General features: G+C 60.6%; 1 protein-coding gene across 2 annotated transcripts; it reads left to right on the top strand.

Moving 5' to 3' along the window:
• The first annotated feature begins 1,024 nt into the window (after positions 1 to 1,024).
• LOC127566605 (caM kinase-like vesicle-associated protein) lies at positions 1,025 to 16,066 on the top strand. 2 transcript variants are annotated; one of them, XM_052009097.1, is made up of 12 exons: positions 1,025 to 1,461; positions 2,426 to 2,507; positions 4,838 to 4,939; positions 6,482 to 6,613; positions 6,910 to 6,984; positions 9,119 to 9,257; positions 9,461 to 9,581; positions 10,068 to 10,143; positions 10,879 to 11,015; positions 11,883 to 11,961; positions 13,008 to 13,095; positions 15,807 to 16,066. In XM_052009097.1, the coding sequence occupies exons 3-12, from the start codon at positions 4,845 to 4,847 to the stop codon at positions 16,053 to 16,055; spliced, it is 1,191 nt and encodes a 396-aa protein (XP_051865057.1). In that variant the 5' UTR covers positions 1,025 to 1,461; positions 2,426 to 2,507; positions 4,838 to 4,844; the 3' UTR covers positions 16,056 to 16,066. The 2 variants fall into 2 exon arrangements, with proteins under 2 accessions (XP_051865057.1, XP_051865056.1); XM_052009096.1 differs by having other exon boundaries at positions 1,025 to 1,618.
• Positions 16,067 to 17,842: the final 1,776 nt, after the last annotated feature.

The raw sequence follows: 17,842 nt of genomic DNA, 5'->3' as shown, positions 1-17,842 counted from the left end.
ACTGTACTTGTGAATGCGTACTTTTGGGGGTGAGTGTGTCCGAGACTTTGGTGCGTGACAAGATGTGTGCGTGTGATAACTGTGTCTGTGTTCGTTGGCGCACCTTGTTGCGGGGTCGCGGTGTGTGTGTGTGTGTCAACTGAGTTTGAGAATCTGTGTCAGTACGTACAACAGCACAGGAACAGGCCCTTCAGCCCGCAATGTCTGTGCTGAACACGGTGCCGAATTAAACTACATCCTTTCTGCCTGCACACGATCCGTCTCCCGTTCATGTGTCCGTCTAACAGCCTCTTAAACGCCTCTGTCATATCTGCCTCCACCCCCACCCCTGGCAGCACATTCCAGGCACCCACCGCTCTCTGTGTAAAAAAAAACTTGCCCCTGCACATCTTTAAACTTTCCCCCCTCTCAGATCCAGTGCACCCTCCAGTATTTGACAGTTCAACCCTGGGAGAAAAGACCGACTGTCTGCCCTGTCTCTGCCTCTCATAATTTTATGAACCTCTATCAGGTCTCCCCTCAGCCTCCACCGCTCTGGAGAAAACACTCCAAGTCTGTCCGACCTCTCCTTACAGCTCGTGCTCTCTAATCCAGGCAGCATCCTGGTGAACCTCTCTCTCACCTTCTCCAAAGCCCCCCCCACACCCTTCCTGTAACGGGGCGACCAGAACACGCTATACTCCCAAGTGCAGCCTCACCACACAGAGAGAGTGTGTGTGATCTTTCTGTGTCTGACAGGACTGTCAGACTCTGTGTGTGTGTGTGTGTGTGTGTGTGTGTGTGTGTGTGTGTGGCTGTATTCATGTGTGAGAGAGCATCAGCTGTGTGTGCATGTGTTAGTGTGTGAGATTGTGTGTCGGTGAATCTGGATTACAGGGTTACTGACACTGTACCTGTCTGTGACGGTGTGACTGTTTGTGTGTGAGAGTCCAAATGTGCGTGTGACTTGGCTGCTGGTCTGCCTGTGACTGTTGGTGTCTGACTGTGATCGTGAAGGTGTATGCGAGACGTCGTACGTCTGACTGTATGTCTGTTGGCGTGTGAACCACAAACTGTGTGTGTGATTGTGTCTGATTCGGTGAGTGTGTGTGGCTGCATCGTGTGACTGTCAGTGAGCGTGTACATCACCGTGTGAGTCTGCAAGTAACTGTGAGCCAATCTCGGTGAGGCTCACGCTGTTCTGCAACAATTACCACCTGACTGTGTGTGTGTGTGTGTGAGAGAGTGGCAGTATATAAATGGCTGTGCGAGAGAGATCGGGTGTGCGAGAGTGTGCGCAGGACTGCGAGAGAGCTTGAGTGTGCAGGAGACTGTGAGTGCAAGGGATTGTATGTGACTGAGGGAGACCGTGTGTGAGTGTGCAGGAGAATGTGCGAGAGAGGCTAAGCATGCAAGAGGATGTGCATGAGTGTGCAAGGGAGATGAAGTGTGTGCGTGCACACTGTTCCCTGACTGCAGCAGGTCAGCATTCCCAGGGAGAGGAAAGGGTTTGGAGAAACACAGAAGTTGCGTGAAGCGGATAAGCCTCCATCTGTCAACAGGAACCGCGCATCTGTCACTGCAAAGAGGCTTTATTTTTTCCCCAGAGTGATGTGATGTCCTAATTCTGCTCAATTTGGTAACAAATCTCACCAGGGTCAGATACGGAGTGAGGCTCCCTCCGCACCGTCCCGTCACACACTCCCGGGGTCAGACACGGGGAAGGTCCCTCCGCACCGTCCCGTCACACACTCCCGGGGTCAGACACAGGGTGAAGCTCCCTCCGCACCGTCCCGTCACACACTCCCGGGGTCGGACACAGGGTGAAGCTCCCTCCGCACCGTCCCGTCACACACTCCCGGGGTCGGACAAAGGGTGAAGCTCCCTCCGCACCGTCCCGTCACACACTCCCGGGGTCAGACACAGGGGGAAGGTCCCTCCGCACCGTCCCGTCACACACTCCCGGGGTCAGACACAGGGTGAAGGTCCCTCCGCACCGTCCCGTCACACACTCCCGGGGTCGGACACAGGGTGAAGCTCCCTCCACACCGTCCTGTCACACACTGTCTCTCTCCCAACCTCTGACACACTCCCTCTCTCTCTCCCTGACACACCCTCTCTCTCCCCGACACAATCCCCCTTTCTCCCCCTGACACACTCCCTCCTCCCTCTCCCTCCCCCCTCTCCCTCCCCCTCTCCCTCCCCCCTCCCTCCCCCCTCTCCCTCCCCCTTCTCCCTCCCCCTCTCCCTCCCCCCCTCCCCCTTCTCCCTCCCCCTTCTCCCTCCCCCTTCTCCCTCCCCCTTCTCCCTCCCCCTTCTCCCTCCCCCTTCTCCCTCCCCCCTCTCCCTCCTCCCTCCCTCTCCCTCCTCCCTCCCTCTCCCTCCCTCTCTCCCCTCCAACCACTAACACATCACAGCTACCACCAGCATGTGCTTGTTCCTTCAGCAGGTTGGCTGTTTGAAACCACACCGAGCCTCCCCTGCCCCAGATTCCTGCAGAGTTCCGGATAATCTCACTTTGAAATCAGGTACTCAGCGGACCGCGGGTGTGTGTCGATGTGTGTGAGTGTAGGGCGGGCGGGGGGGGGGGGGGGGGGGGGGGGGGGGTCGGGGGCAATTAAACCCACCAATTCCCAAGCCAGGATCGGTTTAACCCCTCGCTGAAACTGTCCCTTCCCAAACCCTTTCGGAATTTTTTTCCAGGTCACTGGAAGACGGGCAAAAAAAAAAATTCCTTGCTCTTCTGAAAACGGTGCATGCTTTCCGGTGATGCTGGCTGCGTCTCTGTGGGATTATGTGAGCTTCCTCCGGGCTCTTAGCTCCGGGACTCGGGAGTGTGGGCGAGGGGTTATCAGTTATTCCCTCCCCAGCCTCGCCCCCTCGGGCAGGGGGTGTGTGGAGGGGGTCTCAGAGAAGGAAGGCTACTGTGGAACTTCACCCGGCCGGTCTCACGTCCTGTCCTCCCCTGGGGTACAGGTGGGAACCGTGCTGGGGGGGTGTGGGTCTCCTGTGAGGGGAGGGGAGGGGATGGGAGAGAGGGAGGGGGGAGAGGCGGGGCAAAGGAGGATAGTGGAGGGGGAAGGGGAGAGAGGGGACGGGGAGTGGAAGAGGGGGAGGGGAAGGGGGGGAGAGAGGGGAGGGGGGGTGGGGTGAGGGGGGGTGATGGGGTGGAGGAGTGGGGGAGGGGGTGAAGGGGAGAGAAGGGGTGGGGAGGGGCTGAAGGAGGTGGGAGGGGGAGGGAGTGGGGGTGATAAAGCTGGGGGGTAGTGGGTGGGAAGGGGGGGTAATGTGGGGACAGGGAGGGGAGCAAAGAGGGAGACGGGGAAACGGGGGATGGGGAGAGAGGGGAGGGGTGTGCAAGTTGCTGACTACTGATGCCTCCCCCCACTCCCTCCCTCTCCTCCCCTCCCTCCCTCTCCTCCCCTCCCTCCCTCTCCTCCCCTCCCTCCTCCCCCCACCCACCCTCCCCCCCTCCTCCCCCCCACTCCCTCCCTCCCCCTCTCCCCTCCCCCTCTCCCCTCCCCCTCTCCCCTCCCCCTCTCCCCTCCCCCTCCCCCTCTCCCCTCCCCCTCTCCCCTCCCCCTCTCCCCTCCCCCTCTCCCCTCCCCCTCTCCCCTCCCCCTCTCCACTCTCCTCCCCTCTCCCCTCCCCCTCCCCCCTCCCCCCCACTCCCCCCCCCTCCCCCCTCCCCCTCCCCCCTCCCCCTCCCCCCTCCCCCTCCCCCTCTCCCCTCCCCCTCTCCCCTCCCCCTCTCCCCTCCCCCTCTCCCTCCTCCCCCTCCCTCCCTCCCTTCTCCCTCCCTCTCTCTCTCCCTCTCTCTCCCTCTCTCTCTCCCTCCCCCCCTCCCTTCTCCCCTCCACTCCCCCCTCCCCCTCACTCCCCTCTCCCCTCTCCCCTCTCCCCTCCCCCCTCTCCCCTCCCCCCTCTCCCCTCCCCCCTCTCCCCTCCCCCTCTCCCTCCCTCTCCCCTCCCCCTCTCCCTCCCTCTCCCTCCTCCCCCTCCCTCCCTCCCTTCTCCCTCCTCCCCCTCCCTCCCTCCCTTCTCCCTCCTCCCCCTCCCTCCCTCCCTTCTCCCTCCCTCTCTCTCTCCCCTCTCTCTCCCTCTCTCTCCCTCTCTCTCTCCCTCCCCCCCTCCCCCCCTCCCCTCCACTCCCCCCTCCCCCTCACTCCCCTCTCCCCTCCCCCCTCTCCCCTCCCCCCTCTCCCCTCCCCCTCTCCCTCCCTCTCCCCTCCCCCTCTCCCTCCCTCTCCCTCCCTCTCCCTCCTCCCCCTCCCTCCCTCCCTTCTCCCTCCTCCCCCTCCCTCCCTCCCTTCTCCCTCCTCCCCCTCCCTCCCTCCCTTCTCCCTCCTCCCCCTCCCTCCCTCCCTCTCTCTCTCCCTCTCTCTCTCCCTCCCCCCCTCCCCCCTCCCCTCCACTCCCCCCTCCCCCTCACTCCCCTCTCCCCTCCCCCCTCTCCCCTCCCCCCTCTCCCCTCCCCCTCTCCCTCCCTCTCCCTCCCCCTCCCTCCCTCCCTTCTCCCTCCCCCTCCCTCCCTCCCTTCTCCCTCCTCCCCCTCCCTCCCTCCCTTCTCCCTCCTCCCCCTCCCTCCCTCCCTTCTCCCTCCCTCTCTCTCTCCCTCCCCCCCTCCCCCCTCCCCTCCACTCCCCCCTCCCCCCTCCCCTCCACTCCCCCCTCCCCCTCACTCCCCTCTTCCCCTCCCCCCACTCCCCTCCCCCTTCCCCTCCCCTCCCTCCCCTCACTCCCCTGCCCCTCCCCCCTGCCCCTGCCCCTGCCCCTCACTCCCCCTCCCCTCCCTCCCCCTCCCCCTCCCCCTCCCTCTCCCACCTCTCCCCCCTCTCCCCCCTCCCCCCCCGGACAGGCCGACCATGACCTTCAGCTGCCTGACACGACCCACCGGCCGCTCCTACAACTCCCTGAGTGACATCACCGACAAGTACAGCATCGGGCAGCAGCTGAAGGCGTGAGTGTGACCCCTGACCCCTCTCCACGACCCCTCACACCAACCCATGATCCTTCACCCTTGACCCCTCGCCTCTACCCCAACCCCTCACCTCATACCACGCCCCCTCACCTCTCCCCTGACACCTCACCCCGCACCTCTCCCCGATCCCTCACCCTGCCCCACAACCCCTCACCTCTCAGCCTGACCCCTCACCCTGCCCCACAACCCCTCACCTCTCAGCCTGACCCCTCACCCTGCCCCACAACCCCTCACCTCTCAGCCTGACCCCTCACCCTGCCCCACGACCCCTCACCCTGCCCCACAACCCCTCACCTCTCAGCCTGACCCCTCACCCTGCCCCACAACCCCTCACCTCTCAGCCTGACCCCTCACCCTGCCCCACAACCCCTCACCTCTCAGCCTGACCCCTCACCCTGCCCCACAACCCCTCACCCTGCCCCACAACCCCTCACCCCTCACCCTGCCCCACAACCCCTCACCCTGCCCCACAACCCCTCACCTCTCAGCCTGACCCCTCACCCTGCCCCACAACCCCTCACCCCTCACCCTGCCCCACAACCCCTCACCTCTCAGCCTGACCCCTCACCCTGCCCCACAACCCCTCACCTCTCAGCCTGACCCCTCACCCTGCCCCACAACCCCTCACCTCTCAGCCTGACCCCTCATGTCTCACCCTGACCCCTCACCTCATAGTCCGTCACCCCTCACCCATTGTGTCCGCCCTCTGCCTCCCCACACAATCCCCCCCCCCCCCCCCCCCCCGTTGTAACCCTGTGTCGGTGTTGCACAGTGTGTATGTGTGAGGACACACGTCCATGTATGTGCGCACCTGTGTGTGTGGGTGCACACGTCTCTACATCTCAGTGAGTGTGTGTGTGTGTGTCTGTGCACGTGTCCGAGCGTCCCTGTGAGCACAAACCGTGTGTATCTGTGCGTGTAAAGTATATCTCCGTGTTTTGTCTGCTTGTGTGCGCGCATGTGTGTCGACGCGTCTGTGTGTGTGTCAACAGTTCTGTGTGTGTGTGTCAACAGTTCTGTGTGTGTGTGTGTGTCCATCCCTGTGTGTCTCATGTGTCCATGTATATGAGTCCATGTGTGTGCGTGTCAGTGTGTGTCCCTGTGTGTGTGCGCACACATGTGTGTGTCTGTGTCCCTCTGTGTGTGTGTGTGCAGTGTGTGTGCCTGTGTCCGTGTGTGTGTGCACATCTCTGTGTGTGTGTGTCTGTGTGTGTGCGTGCATGTGTGTGTCTGTGTCCCTCTGTTTGTGTGTGCAGTGTGTGTGTGCGTGTGTCCGTGTGTGTGTCCATGAGTGTGTGTGTGTGTGTATATGTGTGTGTGTGCAGTGTGTGTGTGTGTGCGCATGTCCCTGTGTGTATGTCCATGAGTGTCCCTGTGTGTGGGTGTGTGTGCATGTGTGTGTGTGTCTGTCTCTCTGTTTGTGTGTGCACGTGTCCGTGTGTGTGTGTGTGTGTGTGTGTGTGTGTGTGTGTGTGTGTGTGTTGCCCCATCCCCATCACTGTTCCCCACTCTCCCCTGCAGGAAGGAGTTCTGTGAGATCTGCCTCGCCAGGGAGCGGGTCTCCGACAGGCTCTTCATCTGCAAGAAGTTCCAGAAGAAAGACGGGCGCAAGGTGCGGCGGGCGGCGAAGAACGAGATCGTCATCCTGAAGATGTGAGTGTGAAGGGAAATCCTGAACCCCTGTCCCGGGAGTGTGTGACGGGACGGTGCGGAGGGAGCTTCACTCTGTGTCTGACCCCGGGAGTGTGTGACGGGACGGTGCGGAGGGAGCTTCACCCTGTGTCTGACCCCGGGAGTGTGTGACGGGACGGTGCGGAGGGAGCCTCACCCTGTGTCTGACCCCGGGAGTGTGTGACGGGACGGTGCGGAGGGAGCTTCACCCTGTGTCTGACCCCGGGAGCGTGTGACGGGACGGCAACCATTAACCCCTGGTTGTTCCTTCCTTCCAGGGTGAACCACCCTAATATCCTGCAACTCATCGACACCTTTGAGACTCGGGAGGAGTATTTCATCATCCAGGAACTGTGAGTTTGGATCAACCGCCCCTGCCCCAGCGGGCAAGGGTCTCTCGAATCCCTGAGGCCCCACTTTCTACCAGATTATCAGTAACAGGGTGAATCCCCACGGCAGACGGGGGCCACAGCTGGTGGGGCTAAAGCCGCCCTGGACACTGGGAGCTGTCTACGACGCCCGACTCCCGACTCCCGTCCCCTCCAGCCAGTGTGCGATTCCTCATGCAGTTGAGCCTTGCCCCAGGGCCAACTGTTCGACTCTGGACCAGAAGCTGCGGGACTTCTGCTGTAGTTCGAGAGACCCTTCGGCCCAACTGCTCCATGCTGACCAAGATTCCCATCTAAGCTAGTCCAACATCCCTCTCAACCTTCCCTATACACTTACCTGTCCAAAATATTGCTCTGGCAGCTCATTCCACACACCCACCACCCTCTGGGTGAAAAACTTGCTCCTCAGGTCCCCTGTAAATCTTTCCCCTCTCACCTTTGAAGGGGCTTATTCGGGCTGCAGGCCTGTGAGTATTGGTATTGGTTTATTATTGTCACGTACCAAGGTACAGTGACAAACTTGTCTTGCAAACTGATCGTACAGGTCAATTCATTACACAGTGCAGTTACATTGGGTTAGTACAGAGTGCATTGAGGTAGTACAGGTAAAAACAATAACAGTACAGAGTAAAGTGTCACAGCTACAGAGAAAGTGCAGTGCAATAAGGTGCAAGGTCACAACAAGGTAGATCGTGAGGTCAGAGTCCATCTCATTGTATAAGGGAACCGTTCAATAGTCTTATCACAGTGGGGTAGAAGCTGTCCTTGAGCCTGGTGGTACGTGCCCTCAGGCTCCTGTATCTTCTGCCTGATGGGAGAGGAGAGAAGAGAGAACGACCCGGGTGGGTGGGGTCTTTGATTATGCCGGCTGCTTCACCAAGGCAGCGAGAGGTAAAGGCAGAGTCCAAGGAGGGGAGGCTGGTGTCCGTGACGCGCTGGGCTGTGTCCACAACTCTGCAGTTTCTTGCGGTCCCGGGCAGAGCAGTTGCCGTCCCAAGCTGGGATACATCCAGATAGGATGCTTTCTGCGGTGCATAGGTAAAAGTTGGTGAGAGTCAAAGGGGACAAACTGAATTTCTTTAGCCTCCTGAGGAAGCAGAGGCGCTGGTGAGCTTTCTTGGCCGTGGCGTCCACGTGATTTGGTGATCTGCAGGGATCTGTGCTGGGACCTCTGCTGCTTGTGATGTACCGGATGAGTATGTTGATGGATGTGTCAGTAAGTCTGCAGACGATACCAAGGTTGGCAGAGTTGTGAGTAGTGTAGGAGACGGGCGAGGGATACAGCGGGATATCGATCCGTTGCAGATGTGGGCAGAGAAGTGGCAGATGGAGTTTAACCCGGATAACTGTGAGGTGTTGCACTTTGGTAGGACGAATGTCAAGAGGCAGTACACTCTAAAGGGCAAGACCCTTCACAGTGTTGAAGAGCAGAGAGACTCTGGGGTGCAAGTCCATGGTTCATTGAAAGTAGCTACGCAGGTAGATAGGGTGGTTCAGAAGGCTTGCTTTCATGAATCGAGGTACTGAGTACAGGAGTCGAGAGGTTATGATGCACCTCTACAGAACTCTGGTTAGGCCGCATGTGTGCAATTCTGGTCACCTCACTACAGGAGGGATGTCGAGGCTTTAGAGAGGCTGCAGAGGAGGTTTACTAGGACGCTGCCTGGATTAGAGGGCACGTGCTGTCAGGAGAGGCCGGACAAACTCGGGCTTTTTTCTCTGGAGCGGCAGAGGCTGAGGGGTGATCTGTTGGACGTGTTTAAAATTATGAGGGGCACAGATAGGGTGGACAAGCAACATCTTTCGCCCTTTATTGAGCGATCCAATGCCAGAGGGCCGGGCGACCGGAACTGCACGCAGCACTCCGAGTGCGGTCTCCTGTACAGCTATAACGGGACGTCCCGACTCCTGGACTCAGTGCCCCTGTGATGAAGGCCAGCGTGCCGGACGCCTTCTTCACCGCCCCTGTCTACCTGCGACGCCACTTTCGGGGAGCCGTGTACCTGTACCCCTGGATCCCTCTGTTCTGCAACACTCCCCAGGGCTGAATAACTCCCTCAACTACCACACGCCCCCTCAAAGTTTGATCTCCCTGCAGAGCTACCGGAGGTGACCTCTTCGACTGGATCCTGGAACAAGGCTCGTACACGGAGAGACACGCCAGCAATGTCATCAGGCAGCTCCTGGAGACTGTGTCCTACCTCCATTCCCTACGGATCGTGCATCGGAACATCAAGGTTAGACACTCACTCACCCGGTATCTGTACGCTGAACGGTGTCTCTCAGTCCCTCGGGGAGATCTGTACACTGACCGGTGTCCCTCAGGAGGAGATCTGTACACTGACCTGTGTCCCTCAGTCCCTCTGTCTCGGGGGGATGTCTGTTCACCGACAGAGCCCAGCCGTGTCTGTGCGTCGATAACCCTCTCTCTCGGTTACAGCTGGAGAATGTGATGTACCACGGCGAGAAGAACCCATCCAAGGTGGTGATCGGAGACTTCCACCTGTCACGCTTTGAGACCGGCCCGCTGACCGATCCCTGCGGAACGCCGGAGTACCTGGGTAGGTGGGCGGTGTCCGGGAGAGGGGTCCGGCACATCACCCGGCTATGTACACACACACACACACACACACACACACACACACACACGGACACACATACAGACGGACCTGCGGACAGACACACACCCCTCTCTCTCTCTCTCTCTCTCTCACACACACACACACACACACACACACACACATACACACACACAGCAGGAAGGGCTGTGACAGGTGTGGAGACCCCACCACTGCCCCTTGCTGGGGCTCTGTGTTCCCCCTGCGTGTGGGGGGGGTGGGGGCAGGTGGGGGGGGGGGGTTACACCCACGAGCGTCGGGAGGACGTATCTCCTCCCCACCACTGGCCGGTGGGTCTCCCCTCGGGGTAGGACAACGTCCCAGCGACCTCCCACCAGGACTGGGAGGGTGGGCCGGCCCCCAGCGAGCGTGAACTGCCCGCCCCGCTGCCCAACGCACCCTAACCTCCCCACCCCCCCTCCCCCACAGCTCCAGAGGTGGTGGCCCGCCATCGGTACGGACGTCCCGTCGACCTCTGGGCCATTGGAGTCATCATGTACATCCTGTAAGTACGTTGCCCCTGGCGAGCGATCCCTCCGCCCCCAAACCTTCCCACCCCCTCCCAACCCCCACTATTTGACTGCATGGGGCGTTGCACAGGAGCTGGAGCTCTCCCCGTCGGGTTCCACTGCAGCCTTTCCGCACACGCACAGCAAGATCCCACAAGCAGGGGCAGCCTCCGGGTGCTTCCCCCAGCATCTCCACTGGACCAGACACACGGTCCAGTGACCCCCCCCCCCCCCACCAACACCCAAAGTCCTCCCCACTTGCCTGGGTGGAGTTAGTCCATGCACTACACACCACCCCTCCAGTGGTGTTCCCTCCTCACCTGCCCTCCCGCGGCATGATGCTCCCTCCTCGCCGCCCCTCCCGCGGCACTCCCTCCTCGCCACCCCTCCTGCAGCGCTCCCTCCTCGCCACCCCTCCCGCGGCACTCCCTCCTCACCGCCCCTCCTGCAGCGCTCCCTTCTCGCCGCCCCTCCCGCGGCACTCCCTCCTCGCCGCCCCTCCTGCAGCGCTCCCTCCTCGCCGCCCCTCCCGCGGCACTCCCTCCTCGCCGCCCCTCCTGCGATGCCCCCTCCTCACTGCCCCTCCTGCGATGCCCCCTCCTTGCTGCCCCTCCCTTCTCACCGCACCGCCCTCACTGTTGAGGGTCTGTGGGACAGGGGCTTAATCTGGAAGCACTGTGACTCCCTCCCCCACCACCCCACCCCACCCCCTCCCCCCAACACGGTTCCAGACTGTCCGGGAACCCTCCCTTTTACGACGATACGGATGAGGAGGAGAACGAGAGCCACGACCGGGCGATATTCCGCAAGATCCTGGCCGGAGACTTTGAGTTGGACTCGCCACACTGGGAGGACATCTCGACGTCAGGTGAGAGGGAGGGGCAGGAGGACCCTGTGGCTGACCTCGCGTGGGCTCGCCGGTGGTGACATCGTGGGGAGGCGGGTCCAGACGGGTGGGCGCGGCCAGAGCAAGGGGTGGGGCCTGTGCCAGGGGGTGTGGCCGGCAAAGCAGGAGGGGCCTACACAGGTGGGTGCGGCCAGGAGAGGGGTGGAGCCTATATCCATAGGCGTGGCCTCATTGGGGGTGTGGTCTGTGTAGGAGGCAGGGCCAGTGAAGGGGGCGGGGTCAATGTGCAGTCGGCCAATGGGGGGGGGGGAGGCTAGGACTGGCGCAGGAGGCGGGGCCTAGTACCGAGGGAGGGGCCGGCGCAGTGGGAGCGGCCAACTTAGTAGGGGGAGGAGCTAGACAAGAGGGGGGCGGGCCTAAGGAGCAGGGAAAGATCCCGTTCCTGGGAAGAAGCCAGCGTAGGAAGGGGGAGGGGCCAAGAGAAAAGGGGAGGGGCCAGGAGAAAAGGGGGAGGGGCCAAGAGAAAAGGGGGAGGGGCCAAGAGAAAAGGGGCGGTCTAGACCAGAGGGAGAGGCCGCTGTTGGCTGGGGGGGGGGGGTAGAGGAGGAGGGTCTGAGGAAAGGGGGTGAGCTGGGGGTATCACTGTCCCCCTGTACCCTCAACTGAAGGACATCCCCTCCACACACACAGCCTCGGGTGGAGCCAGTCTTTAAAGGGGCTGGTTCCATTAAAGGGGCTGGTTCGAATGTGACAGTCGCTGAAACTCACCGCCCCTCTCGCTCTGCTGGGGGGTCAGGAGCGGAGGGGAGTGGGAGAAGGGGAGGGATGGAGGGGGGGGGATGGCCCTCCGTGTCGCCCCGTTAACCGCGCCTGTGATTGGTCTCTCAGCCAAGGAGCTGGTGTGCCGGCTGCTGGAGGTGGGGCAGGAGGACAGGATCACGGCCCCACAGGCCCTGGCCCACACCTGGTGAGTGAGTGCCGGGGGGCTGCACGGCCCTCCGTCCGGCTACCCGTGCAGCTCTCCCCTTCTGCTGCGCTCTCTCTACGTGTGTGGCTGTCTCTCTTTCTCTCTCTCCCGCTGTCTCCCTGGTTCTCTCTGTGTGCCTCATTCTCGCCCTCGCCCTCGCCCTCGCCCTCCCCCCCCCTCCCCCCTCCCCCTCCCCTCTCCCCTCCCTCCCCCTCTCCCCCTCCCCTTCCCCCTCTCCCCCTCCCCTTCCCCCTCTCCCTCCCCCTCCCCTTCCCCCTCTCCCTCCCCCTCCCCCTCTCCCCCTCTCCCCCTCCCCCTCCCCCTCCCCTCTCCCCCCTCTCCCCCCCTCTCCCCCCTCCCCTCCCTCTCTCCCCCTCCCTCTCTCCCCCTCCCTCTCTCCCCCTCCCTCTCTCCCCCTCCCTCTCTCCCCCTCCCTCTCTCCCCCTCCCTCTCTCCCCCCTCCTCCCTCTCCCCCTCCCATCCTCCCTTTCCCCCTCCCTCTTCCCCCCTCCCTCTCTCCCCCTCCCTCCCTTTCCCCCTCCCTCTTCCCCCCTCCCTCTCTCCCCCTCCCTCCCCCCCTCCCTCTCCCCCCTCACTCCCCTCCTCCCTCTCCCCCTCCCTCTCTCCCCCTCCTCCCTCTCTCCCCCTCCTCCCACTCTCCCCCTCCCTCTCTCCCCCTCCCTCTCTCCCCCCTCCCTCTCTCCCCCCTCCCTCTCTCCCCCCTCCCTCTCTCCCCCCTCCCTCTCTCCCTCCCCTCCCTCTCTCCCTCCCCTCCCTCTCTCCCTCCCCTCCTTCCCCCCTCCCCTCCTTCCCCCCTCCCCTCCTTCCCCCCTCCCCTCCTTCCCCCCTCCCTTTCCCCTCCCTTCCCTTCCCTCTCTCCCCCCTCTCTCCTCCCCCTTCCCCACCTCTCTCCCTCTCCTTCTCCCTCCCCCTCCCACACCGTCTCTCTGCCTCCCTCTCCCCCACCTCTCTCTATCCCCCCCCCCCGCCCGTCTCCTGTCTGCTGCCGCCGTACACCAGTGTGATCCTTGCCTTGCCGTTCCCAGGATCTCCGGGAACGCCGCCCTGGAGAGGAACCTGAAGCTCGGGGTCTGTACCCAGATGGAGAAAAACTTCGTCAAGGCCAAGTGGAAGGTTAGGACCGGCCTGGTATATCCTCCTTAAATCACCCACTTAATGCCCCCACAGCGGTATCACGGTTGCCCGGGAGTGAATTGCGATGCCTCGCGTAGTTGAATTGCCAGCCCGTGCTCTCTTTCAAGAGGCCGGAGGTGAGGTGCGGAGAGGGGTTTACAGAGCTCATTTCATTGATTGTTTCGACTGACTGGCATTAAATCGGTCGAACTACACTTGGATCGGACGTAAGAAATAGGAGCAGGAGTCGGCCAGCTGACCCGTCGAGCTGATCCGCTGTTCAGTAAGACCATGGCTGATCTGCCCGTGGACTCAGATCCACCTCCCTGCTCTTTCCCCATCACCTGTAATATGCAATAATCCATTGGTTTATTATTGTCACTTGTACCGAGGTCCAGTGAAAAACTTGTCTTGCAAACCGATCATACAGGTCAATTCATTACACAGTGCAGTTACATTGAGTTAGTACAGAGTGCGTTGAGGTAGTACAGGTAAAAACAATAACAGTACAGAGTAAAGTGTCACAAGACTGCGTGGCCAGATTCAGCTCTGACTCCATCTACAAGTTTGCAGATGATCCCACCGTTGTCGGCCGTATCTCAAACAGCGATGAGTTGGAGTACAGGAAGGAGATAGAGAGCTTAGTGACATGGTGTCATGACAACAACCTTTCCTTCAATGCCGGCAAAAGAGCTGGTCACTGACTTCAGGAAAGGGGGGGGGGGGGGGGGGGTGTACATGCACCTGTCTACATCAACGGTGCTGAGGTCGAGAGGGTTGAGAGCTTCAAGTACCTGGGAGTGAACATCACCAACAGCCTGTCCTGGTCAAATCACGTAGACGCCACAGCCAAGAAAGCTCACCAGCGCCTCTACTTCCTCAGGAGGCTAAAGAAATTCAGTATGTCCCCTTTGACCCTCACCAACTTTTACTGATGCACCATAGAAAGCATCCTATCCGGATGCATCCCGGCTCGGTACGGCAACTGCTCTGCCCAGGACCGCAAGAAACTGCAGAGAGTTGTGGACACAGCCCAGCGCGTCACGGAAACCAGCCTCCCCTCCTTGGACTCTGTCTTTACCTCTCGCTGCCTTGGTGTAGCAGCCGGCACAATCAAAGACCCCACCCACCCGGGTCATTCTCTCTCCTCTCCTCTCCCATCAGGCAGAAGATACAGGAGCCTGAGGGCACGTACCACCAGGCTCAAAGACAGCTTCTACCCCACTGTGATAAGACTATTGAACGGTTCCCTTATACAATGAGATGGACTCTGACCTCACGATCTACCTTGTTGTGACCTTGCACCTTATTGCACTGCACTTTCTCTGTAGCTGTGACACTTTACTCTGTACTGTTATTGTTTTTACCTGTACTACCTCAATGCACTCTGTACTAACCCAATGTAACTGCACTGTGTAATGAATTGACCTGTACCATCGGTTTGCAAGACAAGTTTTTCACTGGACCTCGGTACAAGTGACAATAATAAACCAATTCCAATACAGGGGAGTGCATTGCAGGCAGACAATAATGTGCAAGGACATAACAAGGTAGATTGTGAGGTCAAGAGTCATCGTTCAATAGTCTTATCACAGTGGGGTAGAAGCTGTCCTTGAGTCTGGTGGTACGTACCCTCAGGCTCCTGTATCTTCTGCCCGATGGAAGAAGAGAGAATGTCCCGGGTGGGTGGGGTCTTTGATTATGTCGGCTGCTTCGCCAAGGCAGCGAGAGGCAAAGACAGAGTCCGCGGAGGGGAGGCTGGTGTCCGTGACGCGCTGGGCTGTGTCCACAACTCTCTGCAGTTTCTTGCGGTCCTGGGCAGAGCAGTTGCCGTACCGAGCCGTGATGCATCCGGATAGGATGCTTTCTGTGGTGCATCGGTAAAAGTTGGTGAGGGTCAAAGGGGACAAACCGAATTTCTTTAGCCTCCTGAGGAAGTAGAGATGCTGGTGAGTTTCCTTGGCCGTGGCATCTACTTGGCCTAACTATCTAACTGCGTCTTAAATATATTTAATGAGGTAGCCTCTACCGCTTCCCCGGGCAGAGAATTCCACAGGTTTACTACCCTCTGGGAGAAGCAGTGCCTCCTCATCTCTGTCCTAAATCTACATTCCCCTGATCTCGAGGCTCCGTCCCCTGGTTCCACTCCCTCCACAGATGGTGTCCGTCCCCCCCACGCAGCGCCTTTCGTGCGTTTCTCTGAGTTTGCAGGCGTCGGCAGCCTTGTGTCTCGAGGACGCCTGCCTCGCCCACTGACAGTCTTCCAAACCCCCTCCCCCTGCGTCTGACCCCGGGAGTGTGTGACGGGACGGTGCGGAGGGAGCTTCACCCTGTGTCTGGCCCCGGGAGTGTGTGACGGGACAGTGCGGAGGGAGCTTCACCCTGTGTCTGACCCCGGGAGTGTGTGACGGGACGGTGCGGAGGGAGCTTCACCCGGTGTCTGACCCCGGGTGTAGCGGGACGGTGCAGAGGGAGCTTCACCCGGTGTCTGACCCCGGGAGTGTGTGACGGGACGGTGCGGAGGGAGCTTCACCCTGTGTCTGACCCCAGGAGTGTGTGACGGGACGGTGCGGAGGGAGCTTCACCCTGTGTCTGACCCCAGGAGTGTGTGACGGGACGGTGCGGAGGGAGCTTCACCCTGTGTCTGACCCCGGGAGTGTGTGACGGGACGGTGCGGAGGGAGCTTCACCCTGTGTCTGTCTCCCCTACAGAAGGCGATCCATGCGACCACGATGATGTGCCGCCTCCGGTCCCTGGACCAGAGTTCACCCCACAGAGCGGACCCCACCCCCCAGGTCCCAGAGAAGATGGATGGAACGCCGGCGGGGATTATCGGGACGACGAGGGACCCTCCCTCACCCCTCCCCCTGCCGGGGGAGCAGGGAGATCCCGCAGGGCTGGGTCACGGGGAGGGCGGAGACTCCGGCAGGGAGCACGGCAAAAGAACTGAGCGGCCGTAGGGAATAGGGGAGCATTGGGGGGGGGGGGGGGGGGGAGGGGGGAGAGTAGGGAGGAGCGGGTTGTGGGGGAGAGAGAGGCGGGAGAGTGGGGAGGGGAGAGTGGGGGTGAAGTGACGAGGAGAGAGAGTGGGGGGGGAAGAGAATGAGGGGGGTGGGGGGGATAGAGGGTGGGGAGGGGAGAGAGCTTGGGGGAAGGGGAGAGATTGGGGGGAGGGGAGCCAGTGGGGGAGGAGAGAGAGTTGAGGGCAGAAAGAGGGTGGGGAGGGGGAGCGGGAGGGAAGGGCGGGGAACGTTTAGAGGGTGGAGGGTGTGGGGGGGTGAGGGGGTACAGGAAGAGAGTGGGGGGAGACACAGAGGGAGGGACGGAGGCAGATTTGGGTTTCGGAAGGGGGGGGCGTGGGGAAGGAACAGAGGGGAGTCTAGGGGAGTGGGAAGGGGCAGGGGAGGGTTGGGGGGGGGGGGGAGCCGGCAATGGAGGAAGGGGATGGGGCTGGGGGGGAGGAGGGGAGCGAGGCTGTGGATGGAACTGATGGTGGGGGGGTGGGGTTGTGGTGGGTGGGGAGCGTAGGGAGATCAAGATGCCCCCTCAGGAGGGCTGCCGGCCATGCCGTAACGCCACAGGACCGGGCTGGGACACCCCTTCCCCGCCATTGGGCGAGTTGCTGAGCCTTTGTCCGACTCCCCCCTCCCCCTCCCCCTCCCCTCGATTTTCCGCCCTTCCAACGGGAACAGCCAGGTCAAACCCGGAACCTGGGATTTTCCTTAGTGTTCCCAACAGCTTTCACGTGTCGACCCGTGTGGTACCTTCACTGTACAAATTTAACGACTATTTTTACATGAACTGCCCTTGGCGGCAATAAAAAGCGACTCGAAACACCGAGTGGGAGAGTTCTGCAGTCACACACTTGGTCTCCATGAATGCAATGTTTTCATCGAATCATAGAACAATACAGGCCCTTCGGCCCACAGTGTTGTGCTGACCTTTAAACCTCGCCTGAGACTATCTAACCCCTTCCTCCTACTTATCCCCCTATTTTAAATTCCTCCATGTGCTTATCTAACAATCTCTTGAATTTGACCGATGTACCTGCCTCCACCACCGCCCCTGGCAGCGCATTCCACGCCCCAACCACTCTCTGGGTAAAAAACCTTCCTCTGATATCTCCCTTGAACTTCCCACCCATTACTTTAAAGCCGTGCCCTCTTGTATTGAGCATTGGTACCCTGGGAAAGAGGCGCTGGCTGTCCACTCTATCTATTCCTCTTAATATTTTGTACACCTCTATCATGTCTCCTCTCATCCTCCTCCTCTCCAAAGAGTAAAGCCCGAGCTCCCCTAGTCTCTCCTCATAATGCACACTCTCTAAACCAGGCAGTATCCTGGTAAATCTCCTCTGCACCCTTTCCAATGCCTCCACATCCTTCCTATAATGAGGCGACCAGAACTGGACGCAGTACTCCAAGTGTGGTCTGACCAGAGTTTTCTAGAGCTGCATCATTACCTCTCGGCTCTTAAGCTCGATCCCACGACTTATGAAAGCTAACATCCCATAAACTTTCTTAACTACCCTATCCACCTGTGAGGCAACTTTCAGGGATCTGTGGATATGGACCTCCAAGTTTAACCCTTGAAGTCTCTGCCCTTTGTGCTCAGTGTCCCTGTGAATGGTCGGGCACTAGGGGGGTGTCATAGAACGGAGGGACCCAGGAGCACAAGGGCAGAGTCCGTTGAAAGCAGCATCGCAGGTCGACAGTGCGGTGAAGAAGGCGTTCGGCACGCTGGCCTT

Source organism: Pristis pectinata, chromosome 43, assembly GCF_009764475.1.
Source record: "Pristis pectinata isolate sPriPec2 chromosome 43, sPriPec2.1.pri, whole genome shotgun sequence".
Classification (NCBI taxonomy): domain Eukaryota; kingdom Metazoa; phylum Chordata; class Chondrichthyes; order Rhinopristiformes; family Pristidae; genus Pristis; species Pristis pectinata.
The sequence above is the reverse complement of the archived record's forward strand: the minus strand, read 5'-3'. Positions and strand labels throughout refer to the sequence as shown.

Coding starts and splice junctions, on each gene's coding strand:
- LOC127566605 (XM_052009097.1), top strand. CDS start 4,845: ATGACCTTCAGCTGCCTGACACGACCCACCGGCCGCTCCTACAACTCC. Junction 4,940..6,481: donor ATCGGGCAGCAGCTGAAGGC/GTGAGTGTGACC, acceptor TCTCCCCTGCAG/GAAGGAGTTCTGTGAGATCT. Junction 6,985..9,118: donor TATTTCATCATCCAGGAACT/GTGAGTTTGGAT, acceptor ATCTCCCTGCAG/AGCTACCGGAGGTGACCTCT.